At 36.3% G+C, this 19,946-nt stretch overlaps 9 protein-coding genes across 9 annotated transcripts; 1 reads left to right on the top strand and 8 right to left on the bottom strand.

Annotated features, from left to right (window-relative positions):
* Window positions 1-153: 153 nt before the first annotated feature.
* DFA_09345 (uncharacterized protein) lies at window positions 154-3,086 on the bottom strand (the record flags this gene model as incomplete). The annotated part of the gene is made up of 10 exons (XM_004354647.1): window positions 154-177; window positions 451-567; window positions 644-1,109; window positions 1,340-1,684; window positions 1,722-1,842; window positions 1,905-2,088; window positions 2,183-2,374; window positions 2,453-2,617; window positions 2,706-2,878; window positions 3,005-3,086. 10 exons carry the CDS (start codon window positions 3,084-3,086, stop codon window positions 154-156), a joined length of 1,869 nt encoding a protein of 622 aa, XP_004354699.1.
* Window positions 3,087-3,228: 142 nt separating this feature from the next.
* On the bottom strand, window positions 3,229-3,871 carry DFA_09344 (amidase; the record flags this gene model as incomplete). Its single annotated transcript, XM_004354646.1, has 2 exons — window positions 3,229-3,521; window positions 3,619-3,871. The coding sequence occupies 2 exons, from the start codon at window positions 3,869-3,871 to the stop codon at window positions 3,229-3,231; spliced, it is 546 nt and encodes a 181-aa protein (XP_004354698.1).
* Window positions 3,872-4,124: 253 nt separating this feature from the next.
* On the bottom strand, window positions 4,125-5,199 carry atp5D (ATP synthase F1 delta; the record flags this gene model as incomplete). The annotated part of the gene is made up of 2 exons (XM_004354645.1): window positions 4,125-4,149; window positions 4,691-5,199. 2 exons carry the CDS (start codon window positions 5,197-5,199, stop codon window positions 4,125-4,127), a joined length of 534 nt encoding a protein of 177 aa, XP_004354697.1.
* Window positions 5,200-5,444: 245 nt separating this feature from the next.
* sarB (ARF/SAR superfamily protein) lies at window positions 5,445-6,203 on the bottom strand (the record flags this gene model as incomplete). The annotated part of the gene is made up of 3 exons (XM_004354644.1): window positions 5,445-5,846; window positions 5,945-6,011; window positions 6,094-6,203. 3 exons carry the CDS (start codon window positions 6,201-6,203, stop codon window positions 5,445-5,447), a joined length of 579 nt encoding a protein of 192 aa, XP_004354696.1.
* A 639-nt stretch (window positions 6,204-6,842) lies between these two features.
* Window positions 6,843-11,318, bottom strand: DFA_09341 (C2 calcium-dependent membrane targeting domain-containing protein; the record flags this gene model as incomplete). Its single annotated transcript, XM_004354643.1, has 5 exons — window positions 6,843-8,791; window positions 9,953-10,452; window positions 10,531-10,687; window positions 10,736-10,995; window positions 11,098-11,318. The coding sequence occupies 5 exons, from the start codon at window positions 11,316-11,318 to the stop codon at window positions 6,843-6,845; spliced, it is 3,087 nt and encodes a 1,028-aa protein (XP_004354695.1).
* Window positions 11,319-12,325: 1,007 nt separating this feature from the next.
* Window positions 12,326-14,978, top strand: DFA_09340 (uncharacterized protein; the record flags this gene model as incomplete). Its single annotated transcript, XM_004354642.1, has 4 exons — window positions 12,326-12,826; window positions 12,900-12,971; window positions 13,033-14,901; window positions 14,946-14,978. The coding sequence occupies 4 exons, from the start codon at window positions 12,326-12,328 to the stop codon at window positions 14,976-14,978; spliced, it is 2,475 nt and encodes an 824-aa protein (XP_004354694.1).
* A 66-nt stretch (window positions 14,979-15,044) lies between these two features.
* DFA_09339 (uncharacterized protein) lies at window positions 15,045-15,329 on the bottom strand (the record flags this gene model as incomplete). The annotated part of the gene is made up of 2 exons (XM_004354641.1): window positions 15,045-15,150; window positions 15,205-15,329. The coding sequence occupies 2 exons, from the start codon at window positions 15,327-15,329 to the stop codon at window positions 15,045-15,047; spliced, it is 231 nt and encodes a 76-aa protein (XP_004354693.1).
* Window positions 15,330-15,769: 440 nt separating this feature from the next.
* On the bottom strand, window positions 15,770-17,072 carry oxaA (putative oxidase assembly protein; the record flags this gene model as incomplete). Its single annotated transcript, XM_004354640.1, has 2 exons — window positions 15,770-16,030; window positions 16,110-17,072. 2 exons carry the CDS (start codon window positions 17,070-17,072, stop codon window positions 15,770-15,772), a joined length of 1,224 nt encoding a protein of 407 aa, XP_004354692.1.
* Window positions 17,073-17,239: 167 nt separating this feature from the next.
* On the bottom strand, window positions 17,240-19,309 carry ugt2 (putative glycosyltransferase; the record flags this gene model as incomplete). The annotated part of the gene is made up of 4 exons (XM_004354639.1): window positions 17,240-18,170; window positions 18,287-18,313; window positions 18,471-18,738; window positions 19,249-19,309. The coding sequence occupies 4 exons, from the start codon at window positions 19,307-19,309 to the stop codon at window positions 17,240-17,242; spliced, it is 1,287 nt and encodes a 428-aa protein (XP_004354691.1).
* Window positions 19,310-19,946: the final 637 nt, after the last annotated feature.

Genomic DNA, 19,946 nt, shown 5'->3' with positions numbered 1-19,946 from the left:
TTATTTATTGGTAACAAAAATCACTACCACAACATTCACCGTATTTATTTTTTACATGCAATCGAAAAAGACTGCTTAATCTTTTTTTTACCAAAATAATAATTGTTGTTTGGATCATTAAATAATATATACAAATTATCAACCTCATCATCCTCAACCCTCCTTGTGCACAGTGAACTAAAATATATAGAATAATTTAGTCAAATTTATTGGTATGGTCTTTTTAAAAACCATTTTCAAGAAAACTATTGTTGTATGACCATCCAAACCAACAACAACAACAACAACAACAACATCAACAAAACAACAACAAAATTGTAAATAAAAATTTATTTAATATTTTTAACGCTTCAAACTAATTAAATATTGTTAAAGTCTTACTCGATCTTTTCTATTTTATTTATTTATTAATTATTTTTTTTCTTCAATCTTTAAACCTGGATAATAAACCTTTGTAATATCCAAGACTAATGATCCCTTTGGTGTATTAATTTCAGTATTTGCTGGTAATGATTCATGTTCTTTTGGTAATAATTTAAGAATAAATAAAATTAAAGATAAATTTGCCTAAAAAAAAGAAAAGAAATAAAAAACAGAGTTAATTATTATTTACCTTTTTACTTTTTTTTTTGTTTATACATACACGTTGAATTAATTTAGACTCTTCAATTAAATAAAATGGAGGAGCAGGTTCGAATTTGTTAAAAGATTCCAAAGTTTGTTTGACAAGTTTTGTCAACTCCATGACAGATGCCAAAATAGAAAAGGCACTGCTTCCCTTTGGGTCAGAGGCCTCGTTGAATTGTTCGATGGTGAGAGCTTCTGGTTGTTGGTAAGGAGGGTTGTTGAATATGTCGAATCGCTTGAGGAATCGCATGGTTGGTGAACTGAATGGACTGTCTGGTTTTTTGACCTTTTCCATGATTTCCATAACAGTCATGACTCTAAACATTGACTTGCATACAAGTCTGTGTGCTTGAATTAATAATCTCTCGGGAGTTGCTGGTGGTATCTCTGGTTGTGGTGGATTTGCGTTGTTTGATTTGTTGGCAGCAGCGGGAGCATTCTTGCTTGGACCGGCAGACTTGGTGACTGCTTTTCTTTGCCTCCTTTTTTGGCCAATTTCTTGGCATCCTTTTTAGACTTGGGTGTAGATTGGACAATCTTGATGGCTTGGTTGTGAGTGTAGTGGTGCACTGTGATTTGCACGTTGGTGAGACAGTCCAAGTACCAGTAGATCAACTGATACTCGTGTGGAGAATAGAGCTCGAGCTCAAAACCCAACATCAAGTACTGAATCATCAACTTGACCTTGAGCTGCATGATAAAGCTGCCAAACATGAGAGAGATTTGTGTCTTGTCCTTGGCGAGGTTATTGTCGATCATGTCAGCCTCGTTTTGAAGAATCGAAAGGTCAAACAGACAGTAACGGAGCTTTCTACGTTGACGTGCGCGATTTAGTGCAGTGTTGATGAGTATTTTTTGAAAGGCAACAGAAAAGTGATCGAGGAACTTTTGGAAATCGGGTTCCTTGTTGGTCAAGTACGAAAAGGGTACACCAAAATCTCCCATCCAGTCCAAGAGAGCGTGTTGCAAGTCATTGGCTCTGAAAAACTGTTGGGTGGGATTGGGAAAGAGTAGACGACGCATGATCGATCGCACGATAATGTGTGGTGTCAATTTACTAAAGTACAAGTGGTAGTCTAGTATCTCGAGAATACCCAATCGCGACAAATTGTTTTGTGGCTGTGGTTGTTGTTTGTTGGACGATGCAGCTGGCTTGTTTTGGTAAAACTCCATCACATAGGGCATCTTGAACACCGATCCAATGTCGCTCATCATCTTGTCAAAATAGTCAATCACTGCGCTGTGACTACGTGGTACATAGACTGGGAATTTCATACAAGACATGTTTTGATTGACCACTTGTGGATTGAAAATACCATCGGGTAAATTAACCTTGGCAGCAGCAGTTCGCTTTGATGCCTTTGTTTTCAATGATTGTAAAACAATTTGAATATTGGCCAATGATTTAGTTGCCAATGTCATATTTGGTGATAATAATGAAAATAATACAATATAGTAACTCTATATATATAGAAATAAAATATAATATAAAAATGTAAATGTAAATAATCAAAATAATAATAATATAGGTTTCTTTTCTTCTTTTTAACTTTACCTTTCTAAATGATAATCTTTCAGCTAAATCTTTTAAATCATTAATGGTATCAAAAGAATCTTCTTTTCCTTCCAAAGATTTAATTTCTGTACCCAATTCATTTTCCAATTCATTGATTCTCTTTGTTAATTCAATTGCATTCTCTCCACTTGCATAATCAAAATCAAATGTTGCCATACTAAAATCTTCTTCCTAAGAAACAAAAAAGGAGAGATTAGAGGATTAGGATCATTCTAAATGATAGTTTCTATAAGGTTTGTTGTAACTTACCAAACAAATATCACCTCTTGATACATGAGTAAAACAAACATCACAAGATAATAATAACATTTTGATATAGGTTGACAAATATTTGTTTTCTAATTTCTTGTATACATGTAAATACATGCAATTGAATAATGTAAATGATATAGGGTTACCTTCAATCCATCCAACCTAAATAAGTTAAAATCAATAATAATAATAATAATGGTAAATAAAACTAGACAATCAATTTACTATTTGTTTATCCTCCATAACATACCTCTAATCCCATTAAAGTATCAATCAATTCAATGACTTGTTTAATCGATAGAGTAGTATCTTTTGGTACCTTTCCCATCTCCCACAACAACTGTGGTGTCACACCCAACAGCTCTGGGTCATAGGAACTATCCAACTTGGTATTACCAATCTCAAGTGCAAGTGTAGCACTATCTAAATAAAATGATTTCGAATGAATCAATTGTCCTATCTTCATTTCTATTAATTGATTGATTGATTGATCGTTTGATCGTTTGATTAGTTTTCGAGTCTATATTCATAATGTCAATATCAATATACCATTTGAAGCATCTTTCAATGTAGGAATCATATCTTCCCATTCTTCATCAATGTGTTGTTCATCTTTCCTACTACTACTCATCTCTCTCTCTCTCTCTCTCTCTATCTCTCTACAGATATTAAACTAAAATGAAAGAATGAAACTTTAGTTTTTTTCATCAGTCTTTGAACTTGTCAAAAAAGGGTATAAATTTAAATAATATTAAAGTTTACTTTTTGTTTATTTAGTTTGCAGCAATAATAGTATCTGTAGTTGTAATTTCAGCAAGATAAATATTCTTTAAATAATCTAGAGCAGCTTGGTTATCGACACCTGGGAACACACAAACACCGTCCGATGGAACAACAATCTTGTATCCACGCATAAACGATCCATAGGCAGTATGTCTAACACAACAATGAGTGTGTTGTCCAACTAAAACAGTCTCTGTAACTCCATGACTCTTCATTACCTCTTCTAATCCAGTTCCATCAAATGCTCCATAAAATCTCTTTGGTGAAATTATCTCTCTTTCACCTGTACAAAAATATAGATAAAGATAATATTTAGTATTAATTAAAACAACAATCAATCAATAGCCTATAATATTATATTATCTATATTATGTACATACCACCAATTGGCTTTAATTCTTCAATGACTTGTGCACCTTCAGTGCCTTCCATGGCATGTTTACCCCAAACTTGCATTTCTCTATCTTCTTCGTGATGTGCATCGTTGGCATAGACAATCAACCAATCCTTATTGGCTCTTGCATGATCAACCAACTTTTTAATTTGGGGAATGATCTTGTTTGCATCTTCAGTATTGGCTAGTACTCCTGATACCAAGTCATTTACCATATCAACAATAATTAATGCTTTCATTCTATCTATCTATCTATCTTTCTATGTTTATAAATATATTTTGTTTGTTATATTTGTTGACAAATGGTAAGATAAGATGATGTTTAAATAGTTAGTGCAAAGGGTGGTCAACCAAACCATCAATAGTCGAGGCTCGCGTGTGGGTTGACCTTTTGGAGGGTCGTTTTTAGGCTAAACTCGTTTGCAAGCCAACAAACAAACAACCTTCTGATCTGATGGATTTTACTTGATTTGGTCACGTGCACAACCTAAATTAGGACATTTCTGCTGCTAAACTACTAATTAATAATTAATCAACAAACTAGATACTGCTACTACTAATCCTATTGTTGATCACGAGATGTACAGATTCAATAACTTGACCAGAATAAAAAATCTAAGTGTAAAAAAGATTGGAATGTAACAACAAAGTAATCTAATCACCCAGGTGATGATGGGGATTATAGATGATGAAGATCACAACAACATTTGATTTATAAATTTAATTTATTATTATAAGAGTTGGTTGGTTTAGTATATTGTTGTTTTGTTGTTGTTGTTGTTGTTGTAGAGTGAAACATTGTATTGTTGTACCCACTACCAAGTATAATAATCGTCATTGGTAATAGAGATAAATGATCATGATGGTCGCAAGAGAGGTTCTGAATTGTCTAAAAAGAGTCGTTGTACATATCTCTCGAATCATTATTATATTATTACTACTATTATTATTATATTTGATATTTGTTTGTTAATTGTATTATGTTTGTTGTTGTTGTTGTGATTATTATTATTAAAATACTGTTATTATTATTATAAGGGAAGAAGAGAAAGATTTACAAAGTAACACCAACAGCATGAGCCATATGTTGGTGAGTTTCCAAACCAATCAAAGCTATAGCCTTATCCTTTTCGTCGACAGCTTCATTGTAGAGTTGAGTATATTTTTGGAGACCATTCTTGACTTCGGTTGGGTCGATTTGGTCGAGTGGGACAGCCTCGACGGCATTGACGTAGCATGAAGCATCTGGGTTGATAAAGGCAAAGCCACCGCTGATAAAGTAGTTTTCAGTGGTGTTGGCATCGTGTTGGATGGCGACGACACCTGGCTTCAACTCTGCAATATTTGGAACGTGATGTTTCAAAACACCCATGACGCTCTTGGCACCTGGCAAAGTGATCATCTGAACCTTCTTGTCCTTAAAGATGACTTGGTGTGGCACCATAAACGAGAAGGTCAAGAGCTCCTCGTTGGCACCAGCATCGGTGGCGTATGTTCTACGGGCGAATGTGTTGACACTGCTCTTGTTGATTAAACTGCTTGTTCTGCTAACGATTGATCTGATCATCTCTTCTCTCTCTCTAATATATATGTATATCTTTAAAGATCTAGTACACTACTTAACACAATGAATGAATGATCACCATCATAATGTGAGTGTGCCAAGTCTCACTTGGTTTTTTTTTTTTTTTTAATTTTTTTTATTTTTCGAATTTCTTCTCTCTCTGCAGCTTTGCTCAGACATGAACGTTACAAAGTTGGTGATGTTCAAGAAAGAAAGATAGATAGAGATAGTACATGTATTTGTATTTATTATTTGATATAGGCAATTTCAAAACATTTAGTAATCCAATTCATGATTTGGGGTAGACCACGACGAGTAACATTTGAACAAACGAGGACATCAACTATTTTAGGTGCGGTGGTTAGACCGGTGACATAGTCGCCAATATCCAATCCTTGGATTAATTCGTCGCGTGTCATACATGATTTGATATCTTGTTTACTGCCAATAATGAGTACTGGTCGACTACCACTGTACTGTAAAACATCGTGTAGCTCAGACTTGGCTTCACCCAATAAATCGCGATCATTCGAATCTACCACAAATATAACAATATCATTCGAATCGGTAGTAACATAATCTCTCCATAGTTTTCTTAAATTTTGTTGTCCTCCTAAATCCCATGCATTAAAATGGATATTTTTAAGTGTCTAAATAAATCATAGTAATAAATAGATTAATAAATAATAACATTATATAAATAATAATAAATATTATTTCCATTGAATATATTTTAAATAATATTTACAAAACTATCTTGGTGTGGTCTAAGTGTTGGCATATGAGCCTTGAGTATATCATGTGAAATAATTGATCTGTCAATTAATAATAATAATAATAATATTAATATAGATAATTTAATTGTTGTCTTGTCTCATCAATAATATATATATTTACAAAAAGGTTGTTTTTCCAGCATTACCCAAACCAACTATAATTAAACTACCTTCATTTTTGAGGAACCCTAACCAGTTAAGAAATGCATTGATCCAATCGAATAAAAACATTATTTGTATATATATTGAAAGAGAAAGAGAGAGAGGGAATAGGGATAGGTAAAGAAACTTGATGATGAGTAAGTTGATGATATACTATGAATGAATGAATGAATGTTCTTCCTGTTGATTCCTTCATCCTTTTAAATGCTTTGAAACACAGCAGTCGATGAATCACCCAAAGGTTGAGTCATGTTACTCACTGAATCACCTACCTATTTATATTTATAAATATATAACGACAAATAGTCAAGAATCTTTTGTAAAAGCTCTGTTTTGATAATAGCCTGAGAATAACAACAACCAACAATGATACTATCAATAAAAGTAATCTTTCAGTTGCTTTAATTGTTGTTGTTAATCGAATACACAGTGAATCATTCAGATGATATCAAGTATTATACTAAAATTTGAACAGACTGTTTGTGACCAATGACTCATCCTCCACACACAATTTTAAAAACCCAAAATGGGATGGTTGTATATAGATAAATAAATACTAATTTAATTATTATTTATTTATATTTATTTATATATATTAATATATGAAGAGAGTTTTATTTATTTACAATGTTTTTTTGGGAATATTATTATATATTATATTATATATTGTTTTGTTGTAAAAAAGATTTAAGAAATTAAATTAAAGTATTATTTCGATGCCATCATTTGTTTCTTTGTTGGTTCTTGAACTAAAAGACCAGAAGTTGATACAACATTGGGAATACCAGATGAATTGTTGATAGGTGTAAATGTATTACCAATATTGGTTGGATTTGTACTTGAATTGATGTTACCACTTTGAGGGGGTTGTTGTTGAGGTTGTTGTTGAATAATTGGTGTAGAGTAATAAGCATCACCACTGATACTAATAAGTGAATAGGCTTGTCCTTTGGGCCCAGAATCGAGGATGAGATTAAACTCGTCAATGTGATAGCCAACGAGAGCGTTGCCTCCAAGACTGAGTACCTGGGATCGGGTGATGGCATTGGCTTCGGTGATAAAGACATGACTAAACACACCGAGACCACCACTCTCACGCACCGAGAAACTCTCCTTGATGAGATGGATATTGATACGTCCGAGATACTTTTCCATACGACATCCTGGAAGATAGGACAGTGGGGTCAGTTCGACATGGCGGTGTTCGACGACACGCTGTTGCGACCCAAATAGCTCGTAGATACGTTCGTTGTGCGTCGACACGTCGATTGACCGCTTCATGGGTGACCGTGGAGGAGACATGTCGAATTGGAGGTCGGCCGGATCCTGTGAAGCAACTTGGTCGAGTGAATGGAGTAGATGATGGTGGTTGTTGTGGTGGTGGGGTGATTTGGACGGTGTGTTGACCGACGTGACAGCTGGTGTGGAAGGTGCGGGTGGGGTGAGGGAAGGCACGTGGATGGTCTGGGGGATGTTGAGTTTACCGGCCATCGACGACAACGATATGGGTGGTGGGATGGGTAGTGCAGCGTCGGCCATTTGTGGGGGTGTCTGCTGGTACAACTGCTGCATCTGCATGGTTGATGTTGAGGACGGCATCAAAAGATAGTCTTCATTCTCAATGACGCATATTGCGGTGATCAACATCTGCAGCTGGTCGTCTTCGGGTATTTCAATGTCCACATTCAACCCGCAAATGATGCATGGGGCAAGTTCGCGCAGCTTAAACATGATGGAATCGTACAACGAGTTGAACAATACCGACAACTGCTTGTTGAGGTACTGACTGTCGACATCCCACTCGACACGACGGATCGCAGTGATGAGACGAACATTTTGGATCGGTCTAACCTGGCCAGGCTGCACCTCGGTGTTGCACAACGAGAATCCAGGAGGCGTGTAAAAGTCGAGTAGTGTCGTCATCTTGTCTTCATCGGTCTTGTCGTCCACTTCAACGACAAACGTGCTGCTAGCATCATTACCCTTGTCGAGTGAAGGTAACGTGTCCTCCTCACCCGACGATGATGACATGGCGCGTAGTCGACTCTGCTTGATCTGACGCTCCGACGTGTGTTTCGACGACGACGACGACTTGCGACCTGCATTGATCGACGAGCTGGCCGTACGGATAGATGGGCCCGAACTCTGGTTAATATGTCGACGCGAGCGGTGGTGATGGCGCACCACACCTTCATCGCTACTCTCATCCGACGACGAAGTCTGCGATTCATCATGAGTCGAATCCTCAGTTATCGACGCAGCTGCGTCAAACGACGATGACAATGTACCTGTATGCACAACACTATCATCTCCATCATCATAATATGATTGGGTGATACGCTTTCTACGTGATGACGATGATGATTTGTTCTTTGCCTGCTGTTGCTTCTTTTTGGCAGATGATAATACACCAGCACCCTTTTTCCTCTTGTAGTTGGCATTATCATCATCACTCTCACTCGAAGATGTATGATTGTAATAGAACTTTTTACTCTTTTTACTCTTCTTTTTGCTGCTGCTAGATGTTGTCGTCTGTTGTTGTTGTTGTTGTTTGGATTGTTTGAGATGCTTTCTAGACTTTTTCTCGTCACTCTTGGATAGTTGTCCTTCAGATGTACTGTCTCCTTCTTCGACTGTCGCTGAATCTGTGCCGGCTGCTGCTGCGGGTTGTTTCGATCCCTCCGTCTCGCTATTTGACAGCAACAATCCAGCCGGCGACTTTCCACGATGATGATGATGGTGGTGGTGATGGTTGTGTCCATGTTGTTTGGTTTGTACAAAGTTGTATCGCTCAAAAGTATCGGGGGTGATGGTTTTGGGTGCACCCTGCAGTTGTGCATTGTTGTAGCGACACAGCTCCTCGATCTTGCGCTGGATGTCGAGCAGCTGCAAAAACTTGCTGTCTTCATTCTCGGTGATGTTTCGTGCAATTTGGAGCACGGGTGGGGTGGGGAGTGGCGTCAAAAAGACGGCGGTCGCGGTCGCCACGCCAATGACGAGCGTGTCGCTAAAGGTGATCTGGGTCTTGAGACCAAATGCAGCGTTCATACCGAGCACTTTAAGCTTGTACATGAGCTGGTTGTGGAGGTCGTACTCGATAAAGGGGACCGAGTCGGACAGCTGTGTGGCCGAGTCACCACCGGTGCCCTTTTTCTTGATTCTACAGACACGCGACTGCACTAGACACCCCTTGCCCGAGACGGGTGTGCCGGGGGGTATCTCGATGGTCGCGAGGAGGATCTCGGGGACATAGTTCTTTTTACACATGGAGCAGCGGTAGTGCTGGTTGCCAAAGGGGGATGTCTCGTGGTTATACGGGATATGGCAGACTGCGCAATCAGCCTCTCGTCCATGTCCATGCTTGGTGTGTCGTGTACCGCGTCGTCCACGTCCGCTGCTCTCCTGCTGTTGATGCTGTTGGTGTGTCGCGCGACGAAAGAGCGTCTCTTGGAAACTGCCCTCTTCGTCGATCGACCCGCTCACCGACCCGCTGCGGGTGATTGGCTTGCGGTTGCTGCCGTAGCTGCCGACGCTCGCACCCGCGCTCGGCTGGATCGCCAGCTTCTTGTAGCTGCCCGTCAGATCCTCTGACGAGTCGTCCACACGCGACATCTTGCGCGACAAGTGCGCATAAATGGGGGTCAAGTCGAGCACGACAGCCGTACCCGTCGCACTAAAGATACACAGATCCTCACTCTGCTGAATGGCCGTGCTCTCTGTATACCCCACAATATGAGTGCATCCCAACGCATGCGCATGTGTCTTTATCTCGTTACGTATCTCATTCCAAAACGAGTCACGCTTCTCTTGTGAATTACTCTTTTTCAATAACTTGACCGACTTTACACTGACGACACCTCCAATATGCACCACCAAATGATTTTGAAACGTGTTGAGTGTGTACAACTGTACTTCGTGTGATCCCAACCCACCGGTAGTGTGCGGAACCAACGGATCGTCATCAGACGAACTTGAACTTGAACTAGAGCTAGAGCTCGAACTACTGTCACTGTGGTGATGGTGGTGATGGTGGTGATGGTGATGGTCGTCATCTGACGAGCAAGAGTGTGTCGATGAATGCGTCGAACTAAATGAAGATGAAGTCACCAACTCCCTTCCACCTCCACCAGCCACCTTTGGTGACAACAACGACGGTGATGTCAAATCAGCATCTGTCACCCTTCTCAACGTCACAGCCGTCCCATATCCACGAGCAACAATACCACTGTCACCCTCCAAATCAAAATGTTGTTTATACTCCAACACTGCATTTCCTCCCATATCCAATACTTTTTTTCCCATTTGTCTTCTTAATTTACTAAAAATAAATAAATAAATAGATTAGTATCTATATATTTTCTTAAAATCATTGAATACATGTATAGTTTGTTCATACCCAGATAAAGTATATAATAGAAATTGTCTTTCAAAATTTGATAATCTTGAAGCTTTGAATGTATCGGTCCAATGATATTCAGGATCACTTTCAACAATCAATTCCTCTACGAATCCATGTATACTTGAGATTCGATAATTTGAAAATGGTGTTGATACTACATACATATGATCAAAAAGAGTGTAAAGTTAGAATATCTATATACAATGAATTATTGAATGATGATTGGACATACTTGAAAAGAATTGTACACCGGCAGATGCATCTTTGAAAGGGTTCTCATTCTTGAATATCTCCAACTTTGCAGTTACAAACAATTCACCTCTGATACCTCTCAATGTATCAAATATAGGAAACCAACCTTGAATAGTTTGAATGGCTCCATCTGATGCTAAAAGACAATTTAAATCAATCAATACAGTTCCAATGATATCATTCTTACTAACTAAATCATAATCCCAAACTCTAAAATATATATATATATGAATAAAGAGAGAGAGAGATATATATATATATGAGTAACTTATTGTTTCAGTTCATTGTTGTTTGTTCATTGATGTTTCATACCTAATATCCAATGGTTTATCTTGAAGATCAGCTTCATTGGCAAACTCGAATCTAAAGTCTTGATTCCAAACGGGATTAAGAGTCTTTCTCTGAATATCAGTCTTTTGAGGATCAGTCTGTCCACACCTTATCTCTACATAGGCATCGGCAAGGGCAGACGACCTATCCATAATCGGTAGGTCTCTACCCTCACCTATTCTAACCTTTAATATACAAGGCATCGTCTAGATGTGATAGATAATGACAATGATAATGACAATGACAATGATGAATGAATGAATCTAATCTAATCTAATCTCTTCTGAATACTATATATTGATATACAATGATCTAGATGTGTTTGTTAGTGGATCAAGATGACTACCGAACAAAAACTAGGTTTGCAACATGAAATGAGTGCAATTTAGTTTTTGCCTCTTCAAAATTTATTATCAAGATTTTACCCTTATTTTAAATTAATAAAAGTACATATTTTATATATTTAGGTGTAACAATATTGTTTGAATCGATACTGATACTGACATTTATTATTATTATTATTATTTGATTGTTTCATCACATAATTCTCCGATGAATGAATGATCGATGTATCCATCCATCTCCTCTTCATCATCATAATCCAACAATATCTTTAAGAGGATATGAATCATTAATTACACCTAGGTAATCACATTTAATTACCTGTAGATCAAGTAAGTATCATATCTTTGGTACATGGCAACTGATTGATTGCCGTCCAATGAAATTGAATAGCAAAAATTTTTGGACAAAGGGGGGGGGGGAAAAAACTTCCTCCAAGGAAAAACTGCGGTACCAATTTATTATTATTACACATCATATATATATATATATTAATAGTTTGTTATTACTATTATTATTTCATTAGAGTAGACTTATTCTCCCCCGTCATAGGGGTATAGTAAGATTAGATTGAAACAGAACAACAAACAAATAGATAGAACAAGAACACTCACTGTCCGATAATACACAGATCTACCGTCCGTTCACCATCGTAATGAACAAAGAACATTGTAATAGAATAGAATTATAGTATAGTGTAAAATAGAATACAATAGTATCATAGTAGTCAACCAACAGTAATAAGATAACATCAAAGTAATAGTTGTTGTTGTAAAGTCTTACGACAACGATTGTAAAATATTAGACTTCCTCTTCCTCTTCTTCTTCGAGACAAGAAAAGATACATACATAGATAGATACATACAAGATGGGGTTACTTTCAAGAAAGAAACTCACTGGTAGTAGTGACAAGAAAAAGAGTAAAGGAGGAGTAACGATACAAGAGCAAGTGACCGACCACCACCACAACCAATCAACTCTTAATAGTAGTAGTAGTAGTAGTACTAATGGACACCTAACACATAGTAGTAGTAATGCTAGTCTTGGAGGAATTGGTAATGGTAATAGTAATAATCATAGCAGTAGCAATAATACTAGTAGTAGTAATCATGCAAATAGTAATGGACACAATGTAACATTTGATTTACCACCTGATAGTCGAGAAGGAAAGTTAAAAAAGAACTTGGCTGTATCAATCCCAACAACCAAGAGACTACTTGAAAGCGAAAGACATCCACATGATAGAAAGATGTCAAATGCCGCCGAAGTAGAACTATATTTCAAACTAAAGCAAAGAGAAACTGATTTTGCTCAATCTCTAACATGTGCAGTTACTCCTTTTCAATATTTAAATAATCAAGAACATATTGTAAGTAGAAACTAAATGAATCCAATACAATCATTCCACAAATAACTGACTCTTCTACTTTACTTTGTTTTAGGATCATAATAATAATATAGTTGATGATTTCAAAATTGAATTAAGTTTTGATGGATACACTAGTTGGTATAGAGTATGTAGATAGATATAATTGGTAATTATTAATTTACTAACTCTAATTTAATTTTTTAAAGGAAATGATAACAAATGTTAAGAATCATGAAAGTAATATTAATGGTAATGGTGGATCTAAAAAGAATAAGAAATCGGCATCATCTCCTACGACATCGAGTCGGAACCCTCAACAAAAGGCTAATGAGGAGGTGGTGGATCAGGTGCATTTAGACTTTTTAAAGAGACATTTAAATAATGACAAGTCACAGCAACAACAAAATGGAGCGAACCCTGTTAAAAAGACACATCATCGTGGTGACACTATGACACCCATCAATAATATTACACTTAGTAACCAGAGTACTGCGCCGTCGGCGTCTGCCAACCCATTCTCGTCGCCGGCTGGCTCTGACCATCATTATCACAGCACAACCAATTCAAGTACAGGAAACTTGGAATCTCTAATCAACAGTGAAAATCGGTCTGGCGGCGGACCCGATGCAAGAGGTCATCTGAGAAACAATAGTGCGACAAGTACCAACAACGACAAGGATGACAGTTCAAACAAGCTTTCATCCAGTCAAGAGTATCATAGAATGGGACCAAGAAGATTAAATAGTAGTCAAAGTATTCATAGAACAACTACTAGTAGTATGGGGACAATGAATATTAATAATAATAATGAAAATAATAATGGTAATAATGGAAATAATAATAGTAGTGGAAATTTAAAGAAACCATCATTGAATACAAGTCAAAATATTGATGATCAATATGATGAAACGACAAGTGTAGATTCAACAGTTTATTATGGGAATTCTCCATCTGGAACTGTTGGGTTTGAAGAAAGTATTGGTAGTATGGAAAATAGTAATAGTAATTTCTTGGAGTTGACTTCGTCCAATATCGATAGTAGTACATACTCTTCAACAGCGTCATACAATAGTAGCAGTATTACTGGCAGCAATAGTAGCAGTGGTGGCAGCAACAGTAGTGGGAATAATCATAATCACCATTTGGGCAGCAAGATTGGAAGTATACTAAGTTCGATCTTTGGGTCAAAGACGAGTAAAAACAAAAACCATCATCATCATCATCATCACCAAACCAATAACCATCATAATCTAAATCTTAACCTTACCGGTAGTGGTGGAAATAATGGATCAAATGGTGTAAATGGTGTAAATGGTGGTGGACCTCCATTTATTACTAGGACACATTCACAATCATCTTTACAGTATTCTCCGAGAATGCTAAATGATATGAATAGTCAGGCATCTGGTGAGGGACTGCAGTCTCCGCCACCACTGAACCGTTCAGTGTCTCAGTTCTCGTTGCAGTCTAAATCACCGCGTACACCACTCTACGACGGCCAACTCTCCAACACTACCTCTCCGAGGAACGCATTCCTTCCCTATTCACCTCGAGGGTCGAATAGCGGCGGTACCAACCCTTTATCTCCAAGCTCCATTCCAATGAATGGAAGTAGTAGCAGTCATGGTAGCCACCACAACTTGAATCTCAATTTAAATGGAATACACAAGAACAGCAGCAGTGATGGCAATTCATTGGTAACTTCACCAACAGATAAAAATCATCATAGTCATAACAGTAGTAGTAGTAGTGGTAGCAATAATCATAATCATAATCACCATCATAATAATCATAACCTTGTTAATAATCACCAATCCTCATCCTCACCCTTTGTAAATAATAATAATCATCACAATAACAGTCATCACCATCACAACCATCACAATAGTAATAGTAACAACAAACATTTATATTCCACGCATCAAACAGTATTCAATACGATGAATAACTCAACGAGTGAGGATTTCGACAATACATTTTCTTCTTCTTCAGCATCATCGTCACCTTCTTCATCACCTGCTTCCTCTCCTCCAAGCTCACCTTCCATATCGCCATCATCATCACCTCCTCAAACAGTATTTTTCAAAACTATTCATATTACGAAAAAATATGTACCTAGGTAACCAACTTTCTATTGAAATATTATCAATAAAATATTGTTTGTATCAATTCATACTTGCTTTCCAGTTCTTAAATTCGATTGGAAATGAATGAATTATTAATCTTTGATGAATAATAAATCAATATCCTTTTTTAATTTATTTTCAATTGATTGATCTTCATATCTATCAGATATCATTTGTAAAAAATTATCAAGTTCATCTCTAAAAGGGAGAAGAAGTAAATATTAATGAAAAATGATTTAAATCCATTATTACTTACTATCTTGTTGGTTGTCATAAACAAGACTTTTCAATAGGGAAGTAGGACCAGCTAAAAATCCGAAGTCTCCAAATGATGTACATGAAAACAACTCATTTCCATTAACCTTCATGGTAATCATTCTTTGAGTGTCCTCATCAAATTCCAAGTGTTGGCTGATTTGTTGAGGGGTTGTTGGTTGGTGAGGACAAATGGTTGATGTGACATAATTATAATTATATTTAAATATGTAAATAAAGAATATGAACCAATCGTAATCATGAATGATTATTAAATAGTGAAGAGGAGTTTCATTAAATAAATAAAACAAAACAAATTAACATTCTTTTTTTTTTTTTTTTTTCATTCTATCCTAACTAGTATACTTTATCTTTATCGCCATTGTATTTATTATTATTATTATGGCATACCTACCGTCCATCATCGAATTTATGATGAATATGATCTATTGATTGAATCAATCACCCTTTAAACATTAGTAATATTGAAAATTGGCCCAAAGTAAACAATGGGAAAATGGCTTGTAAAATAACAAATAATGATTTATTAAAGTGTAATCTTCTATTTCTTTTTCTTTCTCTCAAATTTCTCTTTGACTATATGACTATTTCGACCTGGTTGAATATTATTTACATCTGATTCAATGGTAATACTAGAAGCCTTTGGTGGAGGGCTTTGAGGAGTATAAATAATTTGTTGAATGGGTGGAGCCATGCTTGCAAAGTATGGAGCATTTAATAATTTACACATTCTCTCTGACTTGAATACAAATAATTGTCCAAGTGTAAAGAGACTTGATGGAATCCAATAGAAATATACCAACTAGAAAGTAATAATAATAATAATTATTAGAATGAATGAATAATAGACTCTAGAATATTTGTATTTTTGGTCTACATACATTTGGAATAGTATAACTAAATGGAATGATTGCAATTGATAGAGCACGTGCAAACCATGATAAAGTTTTAAGAATGAGAGAATCTGATTTGGCAAGCGATAATTCATTGATTGCGAGGTAGAGGACACTACAAGTGACTGGAAGGATATAGGTAGAGTCTGGTATAGAGAGATCGGTAAACCACAACATACCAGCATCCTTTAGTGATGGGAATGTCTCTGCCATACCACGAATAGCCAAAATGGTAGATATAAAGAATGGTAAGTTGGCCAATGGAAATATGTATGAAAGTGCTGGATGACACTTCTTTTCTTTGAGTAGCGCTGTAATCTTGTTTGAGTTTTCATAGTTTGATATTCCTTTGGCTCGATTCTCTTTTGATATTCTTTTGAATTCATCTAGTTGTGGTCTAATCTCCATGATTCTTGCTACATTGACACGTTGTTTGATTGCAAATGGAAACAACGCACTACGTAGCAATAGAGTGTATACGGGTACAATCACCAACCAAGATAATCCTGTCGATGTATGAAGTGCATTCAAACACACCTCTATCAATGATGGCAGTCCAGTAATCTCTATCAATGATGGGTCATCTTTTGGTAATATACTCATCAATTGTTCCATTGTAATAGTTGTAACTTCTGGTTGTTGAGATGTTGTTGTTGTAGTTGCAGTTGTAGATGAAGGTTGAGTTGAATAACATCTTTTAGAAGATAAACCACCAAAGTTATTGTTTAATCTTAATGAAGATAATAAAGATAAAGGTGAAGAAGATGAAGATTTAAATAATGATGATGATACATTTGATTTACTCGTACTTGTTGTTGAATGATAATTATAACATTCTTTATGATTAAATAATGATTGATTAATGTTGTTTACATTGTTCAACAACGATGAATGATGATTTAATCTAATTGAAGATTGGTATAATCTTTGATTTAGTATACTTTTAATCATCTGATTTGATTCTTAGTATACGTGTTTAATACTTATAAAAAATAACGGCTGAGAGTTCACTGCAACTAATCTTTGAAAAAACATGATTGCAAGGTCATTCTTTAAAGTTAATTTATTTAAAGGTAAAAGGTATTCTATATGTATGTATGTATGTATATATATGTTTGTTAGGTTGGAGAATCAACCGGAGATGATGATATTAAAGTTGTTACAGATTTACTCAATTGAAGTGTATTATTATTTATATTACTATCACCAACAAGTAGATGCATATTATTATTATTAATATTATTATCATCATTCATTTTAGAGGTAGTTGAACAATCAGATTGTAAATGTTGATGTTGTTGATATTGTTGAAAAGATTGTTCGATAATGTTTGCAGCTTGAGCAGCACCATCGGTTTTGTTGGTTTCATGAGCCACCTCCATAGCTCTAGCCTTGTAGGATGGATTCTGAAGGATCTCCTTCAAAGAGTTGTAAAGGTTGGTTTCGTTGATTGATTGGAGACGAAGAGACTTGCCACACCCGATTTCAGTGGTTCGTTTGCCCCAGAATGGTTGGTCAAAGTACATCCATGTCACCAGACTTGGTGTACCCGATTTCCAGGCGGCAGCAGTCGTTCCTACACCTCCGTGGTGGATGATGCAACTACATTGCTTGAATAGCCAATTGTGGTCGATGGCATCTACAAATATACATGATTCGTCGTCTTGCATGTCGTCAAACACTGTCCAGCCCTTGATGATGATGACTTGCGTCGACAACTTGCGCACCACCGATCTGAGTGTCGTGTAGATGTTGAGTGGGTTTGGCGTGGGCATGCTCCCCAGACTAAACACAATCGGCTGCTTCTTGCCATTGTCTAGGAACCTCAGGATCTTGTCGGGCACCTTGAACACGTTGGGCTTGGGGAACAAAAAGCCTGTCAGATGCCATTTGCTAAAGTAGTCACTTGGCACCTTGTCACCGGGCAACAGTCTCTCTGAAAAGGCAAGTATCACATTTTGATTTTGTTCAGACATGAACCTAAATGGATCTTTCAAAGTGCCAAGTTTTAATTCATTTGCTCTCCATTTTTCAACTCTTTCAACTTCACTAAAAAGAAAAGAAAGAAAAGAAAGAAAAATACAAATAATTGTAATTAATATAAAGTTGATTGAAATATTCATTATTCATTATTCATTATATTATATTAATATACTTATTTTTACATTACATTATATTTAGTAAAAGACATACTTTTTAATTAAATAATTATGAGTTAATTTGTAAGTTAATTTGTTTAGGAATTTAAAGTAATAGCTATGATGAGAGAATAGTATATGGGGAAATGATCCGGTTGGAAGGGTGGGAAGGAGGAGGAGGGGGACATAGGGGATGCCAAGCTTGTCATGCACGCATACAGCTTCGGTAATTGTGAGTGCCGATGGAACGATCATATCGACATCGGTCGATGCATCGTAGAATGTTTGTAGTCTTCCCGGTGTGCATAGATCCAGTATCTTGCGTTCGTTATATACATATTCCAGGTTACGGTTCACATCATCGTTGAGCATCGACTGCATTTGACAATCAAATAGTGGTTTGCAGCCATCACCTTGAACCGGCCAAAATTCCAATCCTTCAAATTGGTCTACCAAATATTTCAATCTTTCCTCGGTCACTATTCTCACACTATGCCCTCTTTGTTTTAATTCGGATGCTAGTTGGTGGTAGTCATTGATTGTTCACAAAAAATTAGCATTTGCAGTTGAAAGGAATGTTCCAATAAAAAGGAATAGACACCAAAAATATAGATCAGATATACAGCGGGGAGGAAGAGAAAGAGAGATAGAAGAAGAAAAGGAAAAGTAAAATAAGTTAATAATTTTAGTCTATATTTTGGAAATGGAGGAATTATATTTATCAATCTATCATCTGATCGAAAGATCGGTCGGGTTCTGCGCAGTGGACACTGTTTTTGGTTGTGGTAGTGGTAGTGGTAGTTGGAAAGGGGGTGTCCTTTTGATTTCATCCAGACTCTACCCACATACCCAAAAAACAGTACTTGCAGCAGTTAGGGACTGACTATACGCATTTGATCCGATTCCTCACTCACTCTATAAATGTCAACAGTGAAATAAAGAGTGAGAGAGGTAAGATGTGGTGATGGTGATGGTGGCTGCATATTTACCAAGAACACAAGATGGTTGTACATCTCCACGGGATCCTATGGCATAGAACACAATCTTCATATTGTTATTATTATTTGATAATTTTGGTATGGCTATTGTGTTTATATATTATTTAATATATTGGTTCGTTGGTTATTTTGTTTGTTGGAAGGAAGGGGGACAGACAAAATAGAAATATTAATCAGATGGAAATGGGAGGGACAAATAATATTTATAGAATAAAAAGTAATATTAGTTTAAAAGTGAAGGGTTGCAGGTGTTGTATGCAGCTCCAATAATTATTATTCTATTGAAAAAGAAGAGACAAAAATATAAATAGTGTATTGTTAACCAATTATTATTATTACTACTATTATTATTATTATTGTTGTCAATATTACTCTACAGTTGTAAAACGGAACGGCACGATAAATATAAATATAAATATAATTTTGTGTTGATTGGGGAGGTAGTGTGATCAATCAATCAATCAATCAATCAACACAATCGGGCAGTCAATTCAGTCACCACCAAAAATGTTTGGACTGGAGCGGTGTGTGTTTGTGGGTAGGGTGATAATAGTGATGATGGTTTAGAACGGGAGAGGACAAAAATATTAAATCTAAAAAAAGATATATTGTTTTGGAAAATGAAACAATAAAAAATATTGTTGTTATTATATTATTGTTTGTTTGATTGTTGTTGTTGTTATTGGTTT

This window comes from Cavenderia fasciculata (genome assembly GCF_000203815.1).
Source record: "Cavenderia fasciculata unplaced genomic scaffold Scf_EU5ZYIE01DZOHE-5, whole genome shotgun sequence".
Classification (NCBI taxonomy): domain Eukaryota; phylum Evosea; class Eumycetozoa; order Acytosteliales; family Cavenderiaceae; genus Cavenderia; species Cavenderia fasciculata.
Note: the sequence above shows the minus strand (reverse complement) of the source record. Positions and strands in the feature narration are given on the sequence as shown.